This window comes from Lampetra fluviatilis, chromosome 35 (genome assembly GCF_964198595.1).
Source record: "Lampetra fluviatilis chromosome 35, kcLamFluv1.1, whole genome shotgun sequence".
Taxonomy (NCBI): domain Eukaryota; kingdom Metazoa; phylum Chordata; class Hyperoartia; order Petromyzontiformes; family Petromyzontidae; genus Lampetra; species Lampetra fluviatilis.
The window spans coordinates 10,902,113-10,926,270 of NC_136309.1; the positions used below are offsets into that span (position 1 = coordinate 10,902,113).

General features: G+C 51.8%; 1 protein-coding gene across 1 annotated transcript; it reads left to right on the plus strand.

The window, feature by feature from the left end:
• The first annotated feature begins 1,127 nt into the window (after positions 1 to 1,127).
• On the plus strand, positions 1,128 to 21,944 carry PCTP (phosphatidylcholine transfer protein). Its single transcript, XM_078872930.1, has 6 exons — positions 1,128 to 1,473; positions 7,786 to 7,903; positions 9,164 to 9,243; positions 13,047 to 13,218; positions 15,581 to 15,648; positions 20,273 to 21,944. Exons 1-6 carry the CDS (start codon positions 1,342 to 1,344, stop codon positions 20,357 to 20,359), a joined length of 657 nt encoding a protein of 218 aa, XP_078729056.1. The 5' UTR covers positions 1,128 to 1,341; the 3' UTR covers positions 20,360 to 21,944.
• Positions 21,945 to 24,158: the final 2,214 nt, after the last annotated feature.

The window sequence follows — 24,158 nt, forward strand, 5'->3', positions numbered from 1 at the left end:
TGAGTGTGTGGGTGGTGAGTGTGTGGGTGGTGAGTGAGTGGGTGGTGAGTGTGTGGGTGGTGAGTGAGTGGGTGGTGAGTGTGGTGAGTGAGTGGGTGGTGAGTGTGTGGGTGGTGAGTGAGTGGGTGGTGAGTGTATGGGTGGTGAGTGAGTGAGTGTGTGGCTGGTGAGTGTGGAGGTGGTGAGTGGGTGGTCAGTGAGTGTGTGGGTGGTCAGTGAGTGTGTAGGTGGTGAGTGAGTGGGTGGGTGGTGAGTGTGTAGGTGGTGAGTGTGTGGGTGGTGAGTATGTAGGTGGTGAGTGTGTGGGTGGTGAGTGTGTGGGTGGTGAGTGTGTATGTGGTGTGTGGGTGGTGAGTGTGTGTGTGGTGAGTGTGTGGGTGGTGAGTGAGTAGGTGGTGTGTGTGTGGGTGGTGAGTGTGTGGGTGGTGAGTGTGTGGGTGGTGAGTATGTAGGTGGTGTGTGTGTGGGTGGTGTGTGGTTGGTGAGTGTGAGGGTGGTGAGTGTGTGGGTGGTGGTGAGTGTGTAGGTGGTGAGTGAGTGTGTAGGTGGTGAGTGTGTGGGTGGTGAGTGTGTGGGTGGTGAGTGAGTGGGTGGTGAGTTTGTGGGTGGTGAGTGAGTAGGTGGTGTGTGTGTGGGTGGTGAGTGTGTGGGTGAGTGTGTGGGTGGTGAGTGTGTGGGTGGAGAGTGTGTGGGTGGTGAGTGAGTGAGTGAGTAGGTGGAGTGTGTGTGGGTGGTGAGTGTGTGGGTGGTGAGTGTGTGGTTGGTGTGTGGGTGGTGTGTGGGTGATGAGTGTGTGTGTGGTGAGTGTGTGTGTGGTGAGTGTGTGGGTGGTGAGTGTGTGGGTGGTGAGTGAGTAGGTGGTGTGTGTGTGGGTGGTGAGTGTGTGGGTGAGTGTGTGGGTGGTGAGTGTGTGGGTGGTGAGTGTGTGGGTGGTGAGTGTGTAGGTGAGTGAGCGTGTAGGTGAGTGTGTAGGTGAGTGAGTGTGTAGGTGAGTGAGTGTGTAGGTGAGTGAGTGTGTAGGTGAGTGTGTAGGTGAGTGAGTGAATGCTGTCTGTGAGCGCCTCCCCCGCCCCGCCCCCCGCCCCCAGGCGCTCTGCACGTGTCGCGGTTCACGGCGGTGGCGACGTCCGTGAACCCGGCAGTAGTCGTGGCGGTATCAGCGGCGGCTCACGACTCGCTCCCTCGCCTCCTCCACCACCACCACAACCACCACCACACAGCAGACCACCACCACCACAACCACACAGCACACCACCACAACCACACAGCACACCACCACCACACAGCACCACAACCACACAGCACCCCACCAGCAGCAGCAGTCCCAGCTGGTGCGTCGCGATGCACGCCGCGCGCTTCCCCGAGTCGCTCTACACAGACGCGTGCGCGCAGCTTGAAGCGCCGCGCTTGGAAGGCGGCTGGGAGTTCTTCGTGGAGTCATCCGGCATCAAGATCCACCGCTTCTACAGAGAGGTGCTTGCCCCGTGCCCCCTGCCCCTACTACCGCCTCCGTCTCTCTCGTTCTCTGACGCCGCATGCACGAGACGTGCACTCGGGTCCGGGTCCACGCGTGCGTGACCTCCGCCTGGAGCCTGGAGCGAGCGATGCTGTCCGACCGGCCACACCGCTTCTCGCCTCTTGGCCGCGAGTTCAAAGTCTCCAGCTCACAGCTTGTACCTCAACACCCAGTCGTCGGCTTGTGCGACCAATAGCATCCACAATACAGGTTTTGTTTGGGGGGGGGGGTTATATCGCGTAAATCTGGCTGTCGCCTGATGAAGCTAGTTGTAATTACTGGCGAAACGTCGTACTCGGATTGTAAATGTTGTGGCTTGGCTCTCCAACACACCGGTGTTGCTGTACTAGTTTACTACACTATACACTACACTATACACTACACTACTATACACTACACTATACACTACACCACTATACACTACACCACTATACACTACACTATACACTACTATACACTACACTATACACTACACTACATACTAGTGCTGTACTAGTGACGAATTGGCCACGTTCTGTTTACGTGACAACCCTTACTAGTTGGCTGTGTCGGGTGGTGGCGGGTTTAACGACACATTTACGCGATCTAACCCACAAACCATTCTTAATTTAGGAGCTTTCCCCACAAACCTGTATAATAGATCATAGCTGTCAACCCATCACGGTTTAACCCCATATTCTTGTACAGGGAAGTTGAGTTTTTAGGTCCATAGGGCGTACAGCCGTTTCAACACAGGAACAAAAATGTATTTGTGTTTCTCCCTCGTGATGGGACTCTGTAGGGTGAACGTTGAGATTTATCAGGGCACGGGGTGATCAATAAGGTCTGAAGTGGTCTGTAATAAGGTAGGGGCACTGATAAGGGGTTGACAGGTATGCAATCAACCACCAGAATGTTTAATAACGAAACAGGAAGACTCTCTTCTTCATAATTCTGGTTATCGCCTGATGAAGCTGGTTGCTGTAATCACCAGCGAAACGTCACCGTCCTGAAGTAGTAACTAGTTTGGCGGTAAGACATCGTCGGTGACGAGGGCCGCCACACATTTGAAACCATTGGGGGGTTTGACAGCAGTACAATGATGATGATGATGGGGCTGTGAGCCTAATTGGCTCACAAGTGACGACGTCACTTTTATCTCTCCTCTAGTTAAGACCAAAACAGGAGGAGGATTTCTCCACAACTCTGTGGCTGTGGCCTGATGATGTTGGTTGTTGTAATTACCGGCGAAACGTCACCGTACTCGAATTGTAAATGTTGTGGGTTTACTCTCCAACGTACCGGTGTGCTGTTCTAGTAACGAATTGGCACGGTCTGTTTATGTGACACAAATGACTAAATGGCTGTGTTGGGTGGTGGCGGGTTTAACGACACATATTTACGCGATCTAACTCCCAAAAAACCTTTATTATGGATAATAGTGCTCGCGAAAGCTTACTCCGTGTTAAACAGAATGTTCAACTCTATTCGTCTTGATTTGCTGCCATTTCTTAATTTGAATGATTATTTTTTCGACTTTGCGTGGTAGTCGGAGTCTTCACTCGCCTGGTTCGTGGCTGTATGCGGTGGATTTGGGTCCCTTCTAACTGTAACAACTCGACGACAAATTACATGAAGAGCCACTTTCATTTGAAGGCTTCCACAAGAAGGGACCCTCGGCTTCGTGCGTGTCTTGCAGCTTGTATCTTCCTCTGGACGTCCCGACTCCTCGTGCTCTACCCTTGTATATCCCTCAGCCACTTTCTCGAATGTTCCCTCACCCTATTTCCCTTAGCCAATCCCTGTCCTTCCCCTCTAACGAGTCCCGACCTTCGCCGCTGGGTTTTCCACTCAGTTTCCCGCCTATTCTCATTCAAAACTCTTCCTCCAATCACTGCATAAGCCCTGTGGAGGCCTCTTTCCTCCAATCAGAGACCTCGGGCTATCTTTGAATAGCAGTTAGGCTGCACATTGCCTTGGGGTCATTTTCGGTCATTATATATATGTCACTAGCTTTACTACCCGGCTTCGCCCGAGACTTGGATTCTTGTCTTGGATTAATAGACGGCCTACGCGGAGGGTGGGGGATGCGTGACGTCAGCAGGCACACGGCGTGACGCTTCCGCATGCGGGTGACATCACAGATGTGACGTCACCGCTCATTTGCGTACAAAATATATCCATTATTGCGCCCCCCCCCCCCAAAATAAAAAAAAAAGTATATTTTTATACTTTTTCCATTGTGTACAGTCTGGAAGCTACCCACATGCCAAATTTCAAGTTTATTGCACGTCGGGAAGTATGCTAAACATTTCGAACAGACACACATATTCACAAATTTCCCTTTTATATATGTAATAACACTCTGGAGACAGCTTGTGGAATCGGTCCTTTTATTTACTTTTCTCAGTTCACAAGCACTCCCCGTTGCTGGCAGGCAACGGGAAGTGGGCAGACAGATTGCAAGAGACGCACCGCCACGTGGCACTCGGAGCCCCGCTCGCGCGTGGCCCCTCTCTCTCTTCGTTCCTCGTCTGACCACGTGTCCCTCGGCTCTTCCCTTATTTAATGCCTGGGTCACGTGGTACGCTCCAGCCAATCCTTAATAGCCTGCGCTGAATGTTCCAGATTACTCCATCAACTCCCGGGACCACGTCTCTGACTTGTCTTCCCATTGGCTGAGGCCAAGAGCAACAGAACCAATCTTCCTAGCTGACATCCCTCGATCACGCCAGGGCCATGCTCCCAGGCTCTCCCCCCATTGGCTGTAGAGCAGGACCGGCAGAGCCACTCACCACGTGAGCCGGGCATAGGCTCTCATTACATATATATAGATTAATGTACAGTGTTACGGGAAATGCGATGAGCACGAATGACGCTGTAGTATCAGTGGTGTAACCAGCAGCATGGGGCAGGCGGGGGGGCCTTGCCCCCCCCTGTTGCCAAACCTACGAGTTGGGTTTTGCAAACAGGTTCAACTACGGAGCTGTGGTGGCTACATTTTGCGAAGACGAAGGTGCCCCTACAGCGTTAAATGTTCGAGACCGTGAGCGTAGTAACGAGGATGCGATGAGGGCAGGAGGAGCCGCGATGTGGTGCGACCGTGCGAGACAACTCAAATACTGGGGGCCCCACCTGACTGATTACCGCAACCCCCTGAGCTGATAAATGTCACTATGCCACTGGAAAGTATTATTATCAATTGTCTAAAGAGTAACACAATACTCATATAATTATAATCATGGTGACGTGCAATGGGCTGCACAGTGTTCGCTCGCTCTCGTAAAGGACGATTCAGAGACGCCAGGAGGAGGAACCAGAGACGTGAGGAAAGGCGGCAGCAGCAGTAGCAGCAGCAGCCACGCACTGAGCTGGCGACACCAACGATTTCCCAAGCTCTGCGGTCCCCTACGTATGTTGAGGTGTTTTCGGCAACATTAAAGAGTGTTTATATATGTGGGAGAAAACCCACGCGTGTGAGGGGGAAACGCTCTATCCCATACAGACGAAGCAGGTGGAGTCCTCACATTTTGCCGTTACCGCCTTCTGGCGAGCCAGGACACACCGCTCCTCCTCGACACCCATGGGAAGGGAGTTTCACACAGCATCTATGCAGTGGTGATCCACCAACCCTAGCTGCTGCCTCCACAGCGGCCGGTTACGAGCAGCCACGTGCAGAAGCGTAGCCACTGCCGGCCGGCTGTACGGAGCTGTGGCAAGTCGTCAGTCGACTTTCCCAACGGATAGACTGGTCAATTTAACACGTAGGCTTTCGCGACCAATATTATTCATAATATAGGTTTTTGGGTCGGATCGCATTATTTCTAAATGTGTCGTAACCCTCCACCCAACACGGCCAAACAGTAAAAAATGTGTCACATTTTTCAAAGGACAAAATAATTCACTTCTTTAGCCCACCGGTGTACTGTAAAGAGAATCAACAGCATTTAAAAATTTGAGTAGCACGACGTTTCGCTGATAATTACAATCAGCTTAATTCTTGCCCGATGAAGCTGATTGTAATTATCAGCGATACGTCGTACTACTCAAATTTTAAAATGCTGTTGATTCTCTCTTCAACACACTGGTGGGCTAAAGAAGTGAATTATTTTGTCCTTTGAAAAACGTGACACATTTTCTTACTGTTTGGCCGTGTCGGGTGGTGGAGGGTTATGACACATTTAGAAATAACGCGATCTGACCAAAAAACCTTGATTATGGATAGACTGGTCCCCGCCGTAGAAACTCGGCCATGAAAGCGCGAGCTGCTAATGGTGGTGCCGCACGAGGTGCCGCGTCGAGCACACCGCAAGACAATGGCCGAGCGAGCGTCGTAACCAATCGCAGTTTGTTCGGCTCCTGGCTCGATGGTGACATTGGCGCCGTGTGAAATGTGAATCCCCACCCGTCTACAGCCAACGTGGGGAAGGGGGGGGGGTGTCAACAAGCCACGAAGAGACGTTGCATCGCGTCCTTTAAACGGCCACGGGGCTCCGTCGGCCGGGGGTGAAGGAAGGCGTGGAGGTGGGATAGTTGTGGAGAACGAGGATGGAGGCGGCGCGGTGGCGCAGAAGCGGACGCCGCTTCGACAGTGCCGCGTCGATGCTGCCGTCGCCACACAACGACCGCTACCGCCGCCGCCGCCCAGCGTACAATGACAGGGCCCGAGTCACAAACAGCGCTTCGCTCAGCAATTCCAATTGCTCTGACCGGGATCAACAACCGCTGACGCACGCCCGTAGTGGGATGAGGCGGTAAAGCGAGGTGAACGATCCCCGTCGAGCCGAGTGATCGAGCGCGCACACACACACGCACAAAGACAAAGATCCCCCGTATAGCCTTAACAGACTGTTTGGGAAAGTGCTGTTAGCGAGCACCTATGAAAGCCGGCACGGCACACGAGGGGGTGGGTTGCCAGCACCATGCCCGGCCGCCTTTGTTTCCCGAGTGGTAACGTTTACACACCGTACCAGGTACTCATTTGAGGCTGAGTCCACCTAGGGGAGGCCCAGGACTGGTTCCGATATTCATCACCGATGTTGGCCATGAGCGGGAATCGAACTCGGCTCGGAGCACGCTAACCGCTACACTATCACTCCGCACACACACGCACGCACGCGCACACACACACGGCCACGCCGCAACTGCTGCTCGCTTTAGTCCGAGTCGACCTAAGGGAGAGGCTTCGGGTCGGAGACCCAACTGCCATCGTTGTTATCGATCGCCGGTGACTCAGGTCACGGTGCGGCTATATCACGCATCGTCACGGTCATTTTCAATTTGCTGACTTGTACGGCAAATTGTTCAAACGCACCCAAACGCGTCATCTCCCAAATCACCTGTACGCGCAGACCCTGCGTTCAACCAGTAAAGCATGTGCATGTTTGTCTCGGTACATGTTCGTCTTGTTGATTAGCACGGTTGGCCACAAAAGACGGTCGACGTACGTGCACGCAAAGTGCAACTCCACATCTGCCTTTCGGTCAACCCCGTGGCCGTGACCTTCTTTGAAGGGGCGCGCCACACAAACACTCTGTGAGGATGGGGATGGAGGGGTGGGTGAGGCACGACACAGCCAACGGTAGACGAACCCTAACCGAGACGCGGAGCGCTGAGCGGTGGTGCGATCCGCCGGCGTCTGTCGCAGGCACCGCCACCGCCCCCCCGCTGTGGACACGAGCCAATGCCGCGGTGCCAATCGCTACCTCGAATTTCCGCGCCAGCGGCATTACCAGGCAGCGTGAACTTTCGAGTGTGTGGCAACGGAGCCCCGGCTCCGTGTCGGATGACCCGCGGTGGTCTCATTCCCTGGCGGGGATTATTGTGGCATCCCCGCCCCGTGCCCAACTTGCGATGGAGCAATTTGAATTCATTATGAAGAAATCTTGGGACATGAATACGGCGCCATGAATACTTAATAAAGTTCAAACGGGGCGGTCGGTGTTGGATGTTTTAGCCTCCCACGCGCGTTTCCGTGTGGCGCGGCGGTTAGGGGGGCTGCGAGCCCGGCGACCCGAGTTCTATTCCCGCTCTCGACGAACAATGGTGGCGAATGTTGATATTTGAACCGGTTTGCGACCTTCGTCCCAGGTCGCCTCAACTTGTTAAACGAGTACCTACGGTAGGCGGTGTGTGAACATCGGCAGTGGAGAGTACAAAGGCGGCCGGGCGTGGTGCTGGCCACCCGACCACCCGGTGTGCGGCAGTGGCCTCCGTAGGTGCCGCTGCTCGCGAATGGCACTTGCCCCGACAGCCTTTCACGGGGGACCTTCTTTGCCTTTGCGTGGCAGCACTCGGGGCTCTACGAGTACAAGGTGTTTGGCGATCTCCCGGACGCCGGGCCGCAGCTCTACGCCGACGTCTACATGGACCTGCAGTACCGCAGGACCTGGGACAGTTACGTCAAAGGTGCGTGGGTCCTCGCCTTCACCGTTGGTCGTCAGCACGCCTCGGGGTCAGTGGGGGGGGGCCCACAGTGGATGAGACCGCGGGAAAAGTTTAAACCGATTCCAATGGCAAGTGATGGCGAAAGCCTCAAGGGTGATTCACCGCCCCTCCGTGCTCTCGCGAGAGTTGCTCAACCGCACATCCCAGGCCTGGTCGAATGTGCGGGTGTCCGGGTTAAAAAAAAAAAAACTTGATGACCTACACACACCTGATCGTCGTCGTGTATGTATGTATGTTGAACTTATTTCGCACCGTACGCAGCCAATCGTGCTAAAAATAAGTAAATAAATATAAAAAAACTATTTAAACTACAAACTTTTTATTTTACCAGGAAAGGCCCTCTGAGCTATGCACAGGGCCGGATTAAGATTGTGTAGGCCCCTGGGCTACAGGTACTGTGAGGCCCCCAGTAATATTTTCATATGGAAAACAAAGTTAAAGAAAAATAAAATTTATTTTTACAAGGCTAACAACAAATTAAATTCAGCATTCACAAATTAAATAACTTTTCACTTCATCTCTGGAGGCCCTCCAGCTCTGGACTGCAGCCCCTAACGCCCCGTGCCTTAATCCGGCCCTGGCTATAGCTCAACGAAGTGGCTTATCACCACGTGGAAATGCATAGCAGCCAAATACTCTTAACGCGTCACGTGGATTCTAAACGTGGAGGGAAATACCGGAGGACCCGGAGAAAAATCCACTTGACCACCACGGGGAGAAAGAGAGAATGACATAGACTCCAAATGTACAACAGGCATTTCCAGGGTCCGGGATTGAACCCACGGTCTCCTGTATACCAGGCGAGAGAGTTAACATCTCCTAGCCACCGAGGAGACAATCTCAACCACTCTCACCCACGGCTGGGCAGTCCGGCGGGCGGGCAAAAGGATGGGCCATCGATTGGACTGGACCTCGACTAGGTCATCCAACCGGGGGCTAACCGGGCTCCAACCGGCTTAGCTTCCGGGGTCTGACGAGATCAGGCACGTTCAGGGTTGAACTTTTGTCAAGGGCCCTGATATTGACGCGTGATACGATCCAATTCGCCAGGTCCACCCTGGGTTGACCGGAACACTGCCGGGCGTGCGTCGCCACCGTGCCGGGTGTGGCCGAACGGTGCCGACGGGCCCCGTGGTCGTCGTTGTCGTCGTTGTTGCGGGCGTGCGTGCGTCTGTTGTGCGCGTGGACGTGTCGCGCGTGCGCGTGCTCTGCGTGCGACAGAGCTGTACGAGAGAGACCACGCCGGGGAGAAGGTCGTCTACTGGGAGGTCAAGTATCCCTTCCCGCTCTCAAACAGAGACGTATCCTCCCTTGAACCGCATCACGGCCGCCCCACCCCCCCGAACCACCCCGCACCCGCGGTTATTGCTGCCACGTCGATGGCATCTCCTCCGCCGTCCGCTGCTTTGGCCTTTGCCTCGGTGTCTTTTTGCCTTAAAGCGAGATGGCCAAGATGTACACCATCGTAGAGGTTTCTTTTGTTGGGGGCGGGTTCGGTTGCGTGAATACAAACGTGTCGTTAAACCCGCCACAAACAGACACGGCCAATTAGTAAGGGTTGTCAACGATAACAAAACGTGCCAATTAGTCACTACCTCAGCACACCGCTTGTGTGTTGGAGAGTAAACCCACAACATTGACAATTCGAGTACCGTGACGTTTCACTGGTAATTACAACAACCAGCATCATCAGGCGGAAGCCAGAGTTGTGGTCTTAATAGAGTGATATATGTGATGTCGTCACTTGTGAGCCAATCAGCTGTGACGACCAGAAGAGGGGTGAATGTATTCGTATGAATTACAATGGATATCTACTCTTGCTTGGGTTAGTTCACAATTAATGAACATGCATAATGTATGTAAATTATGTGTGTACATTACGCATGTACATTCTGACATTTACTGAATGAGTAACTAATTAGCGCGTTTTGTTCACGTGACAAACATTACTAATTGGTTGTGTCGGGTGGTGGCGGATTCAACGACACGTTTTACATTTCCGCGATTTAACCCAAAAAAAACTCTATTATTGACAATATTGGTCGCAAAAGCCAACTGCTACTACGTGTTAAAGCAAGATGCACACCTTGACAGAAATCGGAAAAACACACATATCCCCCCCACCCGTGCCAAGTGGCTGCAATGTGAGTCATGGAAACCTCGAGATATTTTGGCAAAATTCAAACGAAAAGGTACATTTGCGGACCGCTGCGAGGCCGGCTTGGAGTATGGTTAATTTGGTGTACGGCACTACCACCACGGTACAAGGCATGGCCTGTCCATATTAAGCCTGTATTATCAGACCCTATATCCACGTTAATCGTGTATTATCGCTCCCTATATCCTTTTCAGCCTATGAAGACAAAGCAAGTGAAAGTAAGCACAGGAAGGGGAGAGCACAGGAAAGGGAACATTGTACACAGCGTCAGGGTCAGGGTTCAGTGTCTGTCAGGGCCGCCTAAGCGACCCGGTGCCCGATTTTCCCCGTACGGAGCATCGCGTGCCAGCGCTTAAATCTTCCTTGACTCCGGCATTGATCTCAGAGCCCCTATTCCCCCCCCCCACCAGCTCCCCACCACCGGCTGTATGCTGCCGCCGTGCCGTGATCACAGTCATCGCTCACGCTTGGCCCATGTCAAACACTCGCAGCGAAACCATCTCCACCGAGCCCCGCGCCGATTCTCACGTTGAGGACAATTGCAATAAAACATGGCCCATTTCTTTCGAGGCATTTTTTCCCCTCTCCATCTCTCCCTCCTTTCCCCGCGCACCTCCCATTGGCGCGGTTGGCTACGTGCGGGGCGAAAGAAGTTCAACGTACGTACAGTACATGCATTGAGTGTGATGGCAGCAGCAATGCGATGCTACTGGCCGCGACAAGAGGGCTTGGGCAGAGCGAGAGAGTTCAGAGTCCGCGCCATTGTGCTCTCCCTCCTCTGTTGTAGGAGCACAGACTTGGACAGTGGTGTACTGCATGGTCCATAGTAATAATTTACAGCCCTGCCCCCACCACCCCACAGATAACACCGTGGGTAATACCACAGATGATACCGTGGATAATACCACAGGATAATTCCACGATAATACCGCGGATAATACCATGGATAATACCGCGGATAACACCGTGGGTAATACCACAGATACAGTGAGGGAAAAAAGTATTTAATCCCCTGCTGATTTTGTACGTTTGTCCACTGACAAAGAAATTATCAGTCTATAATTTTAATGGTAGGTTTATTTGAACAGTGAGAGACAGAATAACAACACAAAAATCGAGAAAAACGCATGTCAAAAATGTTATAAATTGATTTGCATTTTAATGAGGGAAATAGGTATTTGACCCCTCTGCAAAACATGACTTAGTACTTGGTGGCAAAACCCTTGTTGGCAATCACAGAGGTCAGACGTTTCTTGTAGTTGGCCACCAGGTTTGCACACATCTCAGGAGGGATTTCGTCCCACTCCTCTTTGCAGATCTTCTCCAAGTCATTTAAGGTTTCGAGGCTGACGTTTGGCAACTCGAACCTTCAGCTCCTTCCACAAATTGTTTATGGGATTAAGGTCTGAAGACTGGCGAGGCCACTCCAGGACCTTAATGTGCTTCTTCTTGAGCCACTCCTTTGTTGCCTTGGCCGTGTGTTTTGGGTCATTGTCATGCTGGAATACCCATCCACGACCCATTTTCAATGCCCTGGCTGAGGGAAGGAGGTTCTCACCCAAGATTTGATGGTACATGGCTCCGTCCATCGTCCCTTTGATGCGGTGAAGTTGTCCTGTCCCCTTAGCAGAAAAACACCCCCAAAGCATAACGTTTCCACCTCCATGTTTGACAGTAGGGATGGTGTTCTTGCGGTCATAGGCAGCATTCCTCCTCCTCCAAACACGGCGAGTTGAGTTGATGCCAAAGAGCTCCATTTTTGTCTCATCTGACCACAACACTTTCACCCAGTTGTCCTCTGAATCATTCAGATGCTCATTGGCAAACTTCAGACGGGCATGTATATGTGCTTTCTTGAGCAGGGGGACCTTGCGGGCGCTGCAGGATTTCAGTCCTTCACGGCGTAGTGTGTTACCAACTGTTTTCTTGGTGACTATGGTCCCAACTGCCTTGAGATCATTGACAAGATCCTCCCTTGTAGTTCTGGGCTAATTCCTCACCGTTCTCATGATCATTGCAACTCCACGAGGTGAGATCTTGCATGGAGCCCCAGGCCGAGGGAGATTGACAGTTTTTTTGTGTTTCTTCCATTTGCGAATAATCGCACCAACTGTTGTCACCTTCTCACCAAGCTGCTTGGCGATGGTCTTGTAGCCCATTCCAGCCTTGTGTAGATCTACAATCTTGTCCCTGACATCCTTGGATAGCTCTTTGGTCATGGCCATGGTGGAGAGTTTGGAATCTGATTGATTTCTTCTGTGGACAGGTGTCTTTTATACAGGTAACAAGCTGAGATTAGGAGCACTCCCTTTAAGAGTGTGCTCCTAATCTCAACTCGTTACCTGTATAAAAGACACCTGGGAGCCAGAATTTTTTCTGATTGAGAGGGGGTCAAATACTTATTTCCCTCATTAAAATGCAAATCAATTTATAACATTTTTGACATGCGTTTTTCTGGATTTTGTTGTTGTTATTCTGTCTCTCACTGTTCAAATAAACCTACCATTAAAATTATAGACTGATCATTTCTTTGTCAGTGGGCAAACGTACAAAATTAGCAGGGGATCAAATACTTTTTTACCTCACTGTAACACCGTGGGTAATACCACAGATAATACCATGCGCCACTGATATTCCCTGTGGCCGGGAATCAGAACGATCGAACGTAGTGGTTCGCCGAGTTCACGATCGAACACGCGCTAACCGCTGCACCTCCGCTCCACCCACCAAAGATTTATAACAAGGACGCCAAGACACCGATCGGCTATAACACGGCTTCAAACACATGCCGAGAGAGCTTCACCGCGGACGCCTCTGGGAAACGAGTGACCCGTTGAGAACGCGACGGGGTAAATGCTGCCGCAGCTGCGGCTGCCGCGTGCCGGCAAAGGTGGATGTGCCGGCCGGATGCCCAGCCCGTGAGTTTCCGTGACGGTGCAAGCGCAGTACGTGTACACGCGCGAGCGGCGAGAGATCGAGGTGGGCGGCCAAACCGTGTGGGTCGTCGTCGCCAAGAGCGCCGACGTACCGGGCATCGTGGAGAAGGCCGGAGTAGTGCGCGTCACCGACTACCTGCAGAGCCTGGCGCTCACCAGCAACGGCAAGCACGGCACCAAGGGTACGGCCCGGCCTGCTGCACCCACGGCCTGCTGCACCCACGGCCTGCTGCACCCACGGCCTGCTGCACCCACGGCCTGCTGCACCCACGGCCTGCTGCACCCACGGCCTGCTGCACCCACGGCCTGCTGCACCCACGGTGGAGATTACACTCTCCCGTGGTTAAATTTCGATTTAAAGCTTTCGCGACTGCAGGGATTCATATTCTTGGTTCTTTCGGTAAAGTCACGTAGAAGGGAAATAATAACAAAAATTCAAATAAAACATAATAAAATATTATAAAATAAAACATGATAAAATATTACGTTTAATAAAATATTATGTTTTATTTTTATTATTTTATTATTTCCCTTCTACGTGACTTTACCGAAAGAACCAAGAATATTATCCCGTGGTCGTGTCGGTTTTCGCGGTTGTGCTGCTGATGCTGCGTGACTCTCTGAGGCGTCGACGTGCCGTGCCGCGTGCTGTCTGGCGCGACGTCCGATGTTTCACTCCATGTGCTGGGGAAGCGATGGATTGTGGGGTCGCTGAGACGACGTGGGTAAACTCGGGGTAGAGCGTTCTACTCCCTTGCCTCGTCCGTCGGTGTATAAGCACGGGCAGCATCGAGCAGTGGAGGCTGAAAGGTAATATCGGGCTTACAACATTTTAGAGGTTTAGTGTTGGGATAAAGATTCACTTCTATCACAATTTGATCATGGTCTTGTCTCTGAAGAATTATTCAACCAATATAATTTCTCTTAATTTGTTTATTCCCATGGTGATATCTAAAGTATAATTTTTTTTACCAGGCCCACTGAGCTGTATAGCTATTTTTTCAGAAGCGAACTTGCCACAATGATAGCTCAACGAAGTGGCTTGTCATGTGGAAACTTATATCAGCCCAATAATCAGCAGCAAAATAATCTAAACACACGTTCATTCTAAATATGGAGGGAAAAAACTGAAAAAATGCACGTGACCACGGGGAGAGGGAGACGCAATTCCAAATACTGTATACAGCAGGTGTCAGCGTCGCGATCGAATCCACGACTTCCTGTACACCAGGCAAGGTAGTTAACATCTCACTACTGGAACCGGCACGGCTCTGCGTTGGTCCGATCGCCGCCGCCGCTGCAGTCGAGACTTTGCCAGCGTCACGGCGGCGGCGCGGTAACGCGAGCCGTCCACACGGTGCGGGGAGAACGCGACGCTGCCAACGCGACGCTGCCAACGCGTGGATTCATCCTCTCCTTTGTTTGTTTCGTCTCGATGGCCCCGGCGCGTCCGACACCGCCCCCCCCTCCCCCCCGCGTTCTCCTGCGCTCTGCTCCCTGCTGCCCTTTCCCACAATTCCCCTTTGCCCGTTGCCCCTCTTGACGAACTAACCACTTCTCCGGCTACAAAGTATGAAAAACAACAATGGGGTTTACCCTTTCTGGCAATAAAACAGGTGTTAAGATGTTCAAACACCAAATAGAAACCTTTTTGCAAGGAATCAAGTCTGCATTAACCACACGTACTTGTGGTGGACATGTAAACAAACATGCTCTGATAACACTGGTCTACAGCCAAAATGTTTCCGAAATAAACGTAGTCCACTTTACTAGTTCTAGGTCACTGAGAATTAAAACAATGCATAACATTGTTGATTGGCTCTCGTTTTCAAGCTATGCTACTGGGGCAGTCTCTACGACCCTTCACTTGGGAATGGCGGAGGATCAGTGAGTTGTAAAGGGAAGGGATCTCAATTTAAACCAGAAATGGCTAAATACATCTTTGACTGGATCTATGAATAAATCTATGACTGGGAATCGCCACCGGTATAGACACGACGTGACGTACAATGACCGTTACCAACAGGACTGCACTTGTCACCTCGGCTTTTCCATCGCTGCTGTACCTCTCTCACTGCCCGTGCCGTGTTTATGTATTTTTGTGCTACTTCCACTACAACCCAACGCGGGCCCGCTGCAGAGCGCCCAGCGCAGAGAGGAGGGGGCAACAGAAATTCTGCGAGCAGCAGCAGCAGCCCGAGTTGGGTGCACGGCAGGGCATAGTGAAGGCCGGTGGGGGGGGGAGGGGTAGAATTGGGCTCAGTGCCCCAACCAAGGGGGGTACCACGAGCGGCGGACACGAACGTTGGGGGGGGGGGGTGTCCCGAGTCTTTAACAAAAATATTTTTTCGTTGCTCTCAGCGTGATTTCTACTTCCATTCGTTTCTCTCGCTGCATCCCGCAACGCCTCCTTCCCATTCTTAACTCGCTTTCTTCCAGTCGCCCTCTTTTATTATATTTTCCCCTCCGCCACAACTGCAATTTTGTCAGCACGGACAACAAAAATAACTCTTCCGTCTCGTGTGTCTGTGCGTGCGGGTGCAGTGTTCATGCACTACTACGACAACCCCGGAGGCATGATCCCGAGCTGGCTCATCAACTGGGCCGCCAAGGTGAGTGCTCTCGTGCTGGGGCCACGCGTGGCCACGCGGGGCCAGCGGCAACGCCTCCACGTGACCGCGGGTCATAGACGTGCCCTGCGTCTGCACCACGGCTGGCTTGCGAAAGGCAGAATTTGTGCAGTGTGAATGTGTTTTTTTGGGTTAGATCATGCAAATATAAATGTGTCATTAAACCCTCCACACAGGGCCGATTAGTTTATCACTTAAATAAAACGTGGCAATTAGTTACTACTGTGAGCTAAAGTAGTAACTAATTTGCATGTTTTGTTTACGTCACAAACATGACTACTGTAATTGGCTGGATCTGTTGGTGGCGGCTTTAACGACAGATTTATATTTAAGCGCTCTCACCCAAAACAACTTTATTATGGATATTGGTCACGGAAACCTGCGTGTTAAACTTTCTGCAAGTGTGTTGAAATGTGGACGGTGCCAAGAGAATTATTTCCCACCCACCCCCCACCTTCCTCCTCGTGTGGATGACTGGATCGAGACGGGAGGACGTCGCAAATTCTATCAATCTCGGTCAAAAAAAATGCAGCGGCTGGAATGGGAGCAAGAGAATTGAAGCTCCCAGTGCCCAATGTTTTGCGTGGCACAATCAGAATGCATTTTGGACTTGTCAATGGCAATTGGTGGAGGGGGGCGTCGCAGCGGTGAGCGTGGTGCCACACGAAGCTGCAGGGGCAGAGTTCAGTTCCCAGCCACGGCTACCGTCGGTGGCAGAGTGGGTTGCTGAACCAGTCTTGCCCCACCCCACCCTCCTCACCCAGCCCTTCACCGAACCCACACGCTGACCAGCGTGGTGAAGTCCGGTCATTCAGTGTCATTTATTTGGTATAGCCCTGTGAGCCATTCGGCCCTTGAATCGGGTGCAACCGCAACAAACAAAAAACAAAAACATGAACAAGAAAACATCTTAAAGTGAATATGTCACTATGTGCAAACAGAAAATCCAAGAAAAGGCAGCAAAAGATTGCAGAAAAAGCACCGTACACCAACGCCCGTGACCGACACGGCATAGAGAGGCCTTCATCCAGCAGTGGATCGCCGAAGCGTTTGCCGGTTACTCACCAAATGTAACAATAATGCCTCATCCATTGAATAATTTGTTCGATTGTCCAGCCGGTCTGTAAATCCACTGTTGGACGAGATCCTCCCGGCAGTGTGTCAGTCATGGGGGGAGGGGGGGGGGGCTATTTTGCCATACTTCACCAAAGCCAGTTCAGTTCGGGTCGGTGGAGGCGGGCGGCAGAGAGGCACCGGTACAACAAATTATTTTACCGCAATGCTCCCCGCCATCTGGCGCTGCACGTGGGATGTTTCGTCAAAAAATTCCTTCATCCGCGAGAATCCCGAGCGACGTCGTCGTCGTCCCCCCGGACCCCCCCCCACCCCCCTGCGTGCTCGCACTCTCCCGGCGCGCCTTCCAGCGAGAGAAAAAAAACGGAGCCGTCCGGAACTCCCACGGAATTTTTGGCCAGAATCGCCGAGTGGACAACGTTGCCCACCCCCCCTTCTTTTTTTTGTCAGCGCGGAAAAAAAAAACCCTCCGGCGACCCGCTCGTCATTCATCACGGGGGGCGGAAGGGGGGGGGGTCGCCGGACAAATAACACGGCGGCGGAGACGATAAGTACGGAAAGAAGCACATTTGGCGCCACTTGAAAGCGAAAGGCACCTCGCCCCTTCGAACGGCTAAATCACCCCAGCCCATCTCGCAAGCAGGGCTTTTTTCCTGTTAACAAAAGAGAATGCTGAGAATATTAAATATTTTTTCCAGTAAACACCCATCCATCAATCCTCCGCCCGCCCGCCCGCCCTGCCAACGACGCAGGCGTGCTCTCGCGTTCATCTCCCTCAAGTCCCGATAACAAACCGCACCCCGACGTCGTGCGGAGATAAAGTATATCTGCAGGAGATGGAATCGTCATCATCATAGTCAATCCACTGCTGGATGAAGGCCACCCCAAGCCGCCGCCGCCTCCTCTCACGATCGTGCGATGTAATTCATAATCCACCCTGGTATCCGCACCCGAGCCGATTCCATCGCTCCATCTCCCTTGGCGGCCTCGTTCTCGGGCGCATTCCATCCTTTCCCTCCTTTGACTGCCACTCCGTCGTTACCCTTGACCGCCGTCCCTCCGAGCGATGTGTGTCCTGTCCCACATTGAACTTTACTTTCCTTAACCGTTCGAACGGTGTGTTGTTTAAAATTACGTGATGGTCTCCAGCACATGATGCAATAATCCACGTAGCGCACCCACGTACCATCTCGCCGGTGGCCCTGGATGGTGCACTGTCCCTCGTGAGTAATGTATTCACAATTGGTTCCAATTTCATGTAACTACCGTAATCCAGGGGGCCAGCAGCAAAACGAACGTGGGGGCCAAAGCTACGAGTTTGGGGCCTCCTTGACAAACAACCATGAGATATGTTTTCAGCAAGTGTCAAAGAACAACAACACTAAGCACGGAGCGCCCCCACAGTGTCCGAGACCGTGAGCGTCACGATGATGTGATTAGGCAAGGGGAGCCGCAATATCTGCGAAAGAAGTTCAACAAACCGTGCGAGACAAATCAAAGATTGGGGCCCCCGAAATTGACATTGCCGCACCCCCCCCCCCCCACCAAGCTGATGGTGTCGTCTCTTGGCCTTCGAAGGCGGTTGTCACCCTTTAATTCAAAGTCGAAGTGAAGGGCCACGTGGCCTCGTCGCTTGAGTGCGCTATCCAACATAGCGTCGCAAGAGGCCGCTCGGGGCGGGCAGTTGCTGTGGTCAGCCCTGCCAAGCAGAAGCCTTCAGCGAGTGCCGCAGTAATCCTGGCTTCGGTCACGTGCGTCTTCACATTGTTGTCAAACCCAAGAAACATGAGTCTAATTGCCTTTTAAGATATCCCGAGACCAAGAATTGTAATAGGTGACAAAGCCTTTGCCGTTGCAGCACCAACATTTTGGAACAATCTTGTGTCCTCCCTTAACGTAGTGAATCTTTCTTTAAAAAAAAAACATTCTGAAGAAGAAGATTCATGTTGGTTTCCAGTCACATTTGCAGATGTGATTTGTATATTGGATCATGACCTGTGTATCGATAGTTCAATGTTAATGTGCCATTACATTGAGGGATCGTATTATCTTCGTGTGGCCTGGGACTGTTTTGTTGTTGATTTGCTGCCTTGCCCAATCTTGATAAATCGGACTTATATATATGACATTTTTATTATGAAGGAACTTTTTGTTATTGGTAATATTTTAGTTGCGTCATTGACAAAATGAAATTGTTTAAATATTTTTTTAACATCGTTTTGCGTGATACTGCGTTGCCAGTGGTCCACGTAATAGGTGTGTAGAGGAGTAGTGTGAGCAACCATGAGAGTGCGTACAGAGGGAGGTGCGAGCGAGTTGACAGCGGAGGGTGACGTCATGTCACGGGTGCTGTAAGGGGGGCACCTTCGGGAACAAAGGCGGGGCCGAGTTAGGGGGAGGAGCTGCCATAGGGGTACTTAAGGGGGACCCCGTGACGAAGGCGGGGTCGTTGTGGGAGCCCGGAGTAAGGAGCGGCTGCAGGAGGTCTCTCCCCCGCTCGTCGCCGGACGGTGTTGGCTGAACCCCCGTCCGGGGCAGACGAGTGCGAGAGCCAAAGTGGATAGCCGAGAGCGGGGCTCCAAGTATTCAGTGAGGGTCGGCTGAGAGAGAGTGGGTTCTTCTCTCCTCGTTGCCGGGCGGTGTTGGATGAGCCCCTGCCCTGGCCTGAGTGAGAGAGCCCAAGGGATAGGCGAGGGTAGGACGGCATAGAGTTCGGAGGTCCAGGGTAGGGACCAAGAATAGAGAGCACCTACCGCTGGTGTGAGCTTGAGTGCTGGACGTGATAGTGCTAATAAACTGAAATCGCCCTTATAGTAAACTCCGTCTCCACGTGGTTCTACTACACAACACGTGCATTACGGAGAGCACGTGCAAGGTGAAGATTCGTAAGAATGGTTAGAGAAAGGCGAGGTAGATGGTTTTGGATATGTTAAAACAAAATTCTGAAAATGAATGTGTTTTTATTGGGAAAATTATAGGTACAATAAGTCGGGGAAGACAGAAATTTAGTTACACCATAAGGAATTTGAATAGCTGGATGCAACTGGGAGAATATAGTGCAAAGTTCTTGAGTAAATATGGAGAGAGCTGAATGGAAGGAAGGCCATGATCTCTGGCGTATTAGACATGGCACATAGAGAAATATAGACTAATATTGCCCATAGACTTACATTGTCCATAGATTCTAGATTTGATTCTAGATTTGAAGTTTTCGTGACTGCAAGGATTCGTACTCTTTGGTTTTTTCGGTAAAGCCACGTAGGTAAAAAATTAAGATAAATGGAAATTAAATTAAATGCGGACTGCGACGGAATCACCCATCAAAAAAAGAGTATTGTCCATAGACTAAAGTTGCCCATAGACTTACATTTCCTAAAGACTGACATGGCCCATAAACTTACATTGCCGAGAATGTAACAAGTCGTTGAGTAAATATCATGGGAGGAGGAGGGAAGTGGTGCACGAGCACAGATAACGACAAGAACTCCGCGCATTCGTCACTTAACAAAACGTCGCCCCCGTTCTCTTCCAGTCCGGCGTGCCGGCGTTCCTGACGGACATGCAGAAGGCTTGCCGGGGCTACAGGGACTACTGCCAGAAGGCGGGGAAGCCGCTCTGACCTGGCCCGGTGCGCCATTTCTCCACCGGCTCTGCGAGCGCTCTCTGCGTCTCCCGTTTACCGCGGAAGACGAATCCGGGGGGTGGCTTTGTGTGTGCGTGCACGACGCGTGTAGATTTGAGTTTTTTTTTATTAGTGCACGGTTTTTTTTTTCAAACGGCGGCTGAAGTGTTCCTGTCCCGATAAACGTGCGCGTGCGTGTGCGTGTTACGGCTCCTCCGGCAGGCAAGGCTGCGTTGGCTGGGCCATGTAGCCCGCATGCCCAGCCACCGCATGCCTAAACAGCTTTTGTTCGGCCGGATCGAGGGGGTTAACTGAGCGCGGCACGAGCTAGAGAAGAGATGGAGTGATGTGGTACAGGAGGACGTGGAGCTGAGTGGACTTGCCGATGACTGGTACCAGCGGTGTCAAGATCGGTCTCTGTGAAGGAGGCTCGTGAAGGACGCTACTGGGCAGTTGGAAGCAGTCGCCCTCCAACAACGGAGGGCGGAGGAGCGATGCTCACAACAACGAGCGGAGCACCGGGTGGCTAAGCACAGCAAGTTGGCACAGTAGGGGGCACGGGTGGTGCATCAGCCAGTCATCTCAGTCAGTCAACCTGTGGCACCTGGGTCTGCCCCATGACCTGCCAGCGGGCGTTCGACACTTCACGTGGCCTCAAGGTGCACATAGCCTGGCACAAGCGTCGTGGTGATGGTACCGCCACTTAGTGGCGAATGGCAGATGTTGTTGTTACGGCTCTCTCGTTCGCGATCCGCTGGCTCGCGAAGCTTCAATGAAGGCAACCGAACGAGGCGCGCTGTGGTTCCTATGAGGGCGGACTGCGACGGAATCGCCCATCTTGCTGATATTAGCCATCCAAATGAAGGTGGGGGGGGGGTACGCGTGTGACATCATCACTCGATCGACGGATCAATTTGGCAATGAATCGACACGGCGATTAACCCGCAAGTTACGATGACACCCGGTATTTTTGATGTTTGTGAATTACGGATCGACTGAGTGGAATCGATACTATTAATCTCGATTAACGATCCACAATACCATATATGGGCAAACCTCTGATGGGTGATTTCATCGGGTGTACAATTGTACCGCTCTATTACAGCGCCCAGGTCTCGTGGCCGGGTACGAATCAGGAGCACCGTTGGGCAAGTGACGCGGCGTGTCGCATTGTGTCGTCATCGCGTTGCAGGATGACGTCGACGTTGTTGCGAGATGACGTCACTTAAATCTGAACGTGGCCCATCGATCTCGTGCAAGGAGCCGTGCCGTCGTGATTCTTTGAGAATCCTGACCGATGGGATTCTCCCCGGCCGGTATCGGCGGCAAGATAACCGCAGCTCGATACACGAGTGTGGCCACATCGGCCGATGCAGAACGCCGCGACACCGCGGACGGAATGTCGCAAACACTTCAGACTGGATCGGCTTGAATGCTCAATGAAAAAAATCACAACCGCGTTGCACGTTGAAAACAAGACCCGAATTGCTTTCGAATAAAAATGCAGTGTCTTTTTTCCCCCGGGTGTACATTGACATAAATGTGACACCGCAAGTCGAGACAATGGCAATAAAGGTGTCTTGCGCCGTGGCACGCGTAAATACACGTCTGCATCTGTGCACGCAAGGTCACGGCGCGTATAAAACATTTGGGAAGTGGTTTATGAATGTGGGGATATGCACCCATTGTATCCCACGATAATTCACGTCTGTAAATGACGAGGAAATCCATCGCATCTGAACAAAAATACCGCGGGCCGGAAAATATAGCAAACAGCACACAACGAGCAGCATCGCACGAGTTCAAAAACACTCAGCCTTGTCCAGACCACCAGCTCAAACCATGACCGTACTGATGATGCCATAATGAGGGTGAAACCGGTCTATTGTTGCGTCTCTTGTGTCGCCGCTGCCTGGCGTTGGGATGGCCACATTTTCTCAACTCCCTCGAGTCCGTAGTTGTAAGCAACAACATCGCCACCACACATTCAGTCGTAAGCAACAACATCGCCACCACGCATTCAGTCGTAAGCAACAACATCGCCGCCACACGTTCACTCGTAAGCAACAACATCGCCACCACGCATTCAGTCGTAAGCAACAACATCGCCGCCACACATTCAGTCGTAAGCAACAACATCGCCACCACACATTCACTCGTAAGCAACAACATCGCCACCACGCATTCAGTCGTAAGCAACAACATCGCCGCCACACGTTCACTCGTAAGCAACAACATCGCCGCCACACATTCACTCGTAAGCAACAACATCGCCACCACACATTCAGTCGTAAGCAACAACATCGCCGCCACACGTTCACTCGTAAGCAACAACATCGCCGCCACACATTCAGTCGTAAGCAACAACATCGCCACCACGCATTCAGTCGTAAGCAACAACATCGCCACCACGCATTCAGTCGTAAGCAACAACATCGCCACCACACATTCAGTCGTCAGCAACAACATCGCCGCCACACGTTCACTCGTAAGCAACAACATCGCCACCACACATTCAGTCGTAAGCAACAACATCGCCACCACACATTCACTCGTAAGCAACAACATCGCCACCACGCATTCAGTCGTAAGCAACAACATCGCCACCACACATTCAGTCGTAAGCAACAACATCGCCACCACGCATTCAGTCGTAAGCAACAACATCGCCACCACGCATTCAGTCGTAAGCAACAACATCGCCACCACACATTCAGTCGTAAGCAACAACATCGCCACCACGCATTCAGTCGTAAGCAACAACATCGCCACCACACATTCAGTCGTAAGCAACAACATCGCCACCACACATTCAGTCGTAAGCAACAACATCGCCACCACACATTCAGTCGTAAGCAACAACATCGCCACCACGCATTCAGTCGTAAGCAACAACATCGCCACCACACATTCAGTCGTAAGCAACAACATCGCCACCACACATTCACTCGTAAGCAACAACATCGCCGCCACACATTCACTCGTAAGCAACAACATCGCCACCACACATTCACTCGTAAGCAACAACATCGCCACCACACATTCAGTGCTTTCTCGAGCCGGTGGTCTGCATCAGGCCGAGCGACTTTTGTACGCGCACTGCTGCAGGTTCACACAATTGAAGGCAACTGTCTGTAAAACACGAATGGCCCGTATATATTGTAAAACATCTGTAAGGGGCCGTCCATAAATGACGTCACGCACCTGGGGGGGGGTCAGATTTTTGTGACGAGGGGGGGGGAGTTTGAGAAATGTGACGTCACATCAAAATGCGCAACTTTAAATATAGAATTGTTAAAACAACACTAATTGTTCTAACACTAATTGTCATAACACTAATTGTTATAACAACACTCCTACGACATCAGAGTGCAGCGCCACATTAAATACGCACTACAATGACAATAGTTTAAAGCGATTTGAAGCATGTTTTATTTTCAAAATGGAAATATGGTTTTGGGGGGGAGGGGGGGGGGCAGAGCTTTGTGACGTCATATTTGAGGGTGGGGTCTGACTTTTGTGACGAGGTGGGGGGGGGGTCAAAAATCGTTCAAAATCGCGTGACATCATTAAAGACGGCCCCATATCTTCCGCTCGGCTATACATCACCGCTGCTTGTATAATTCAAGGCCTCGCGCAGCGCTCGCCCCGTGTAAGCGGAGATTCTCTGCACGCGACAATCGGCTGCCGGGGATAGCCGAGCGGGGCGCATCAATCTCCGCGCGTGTGACTACAACAATACGCGCGTTTGTCTCGTGTCGTCAATTTATAATGGCATGTGAGCTCATGGTGAAGA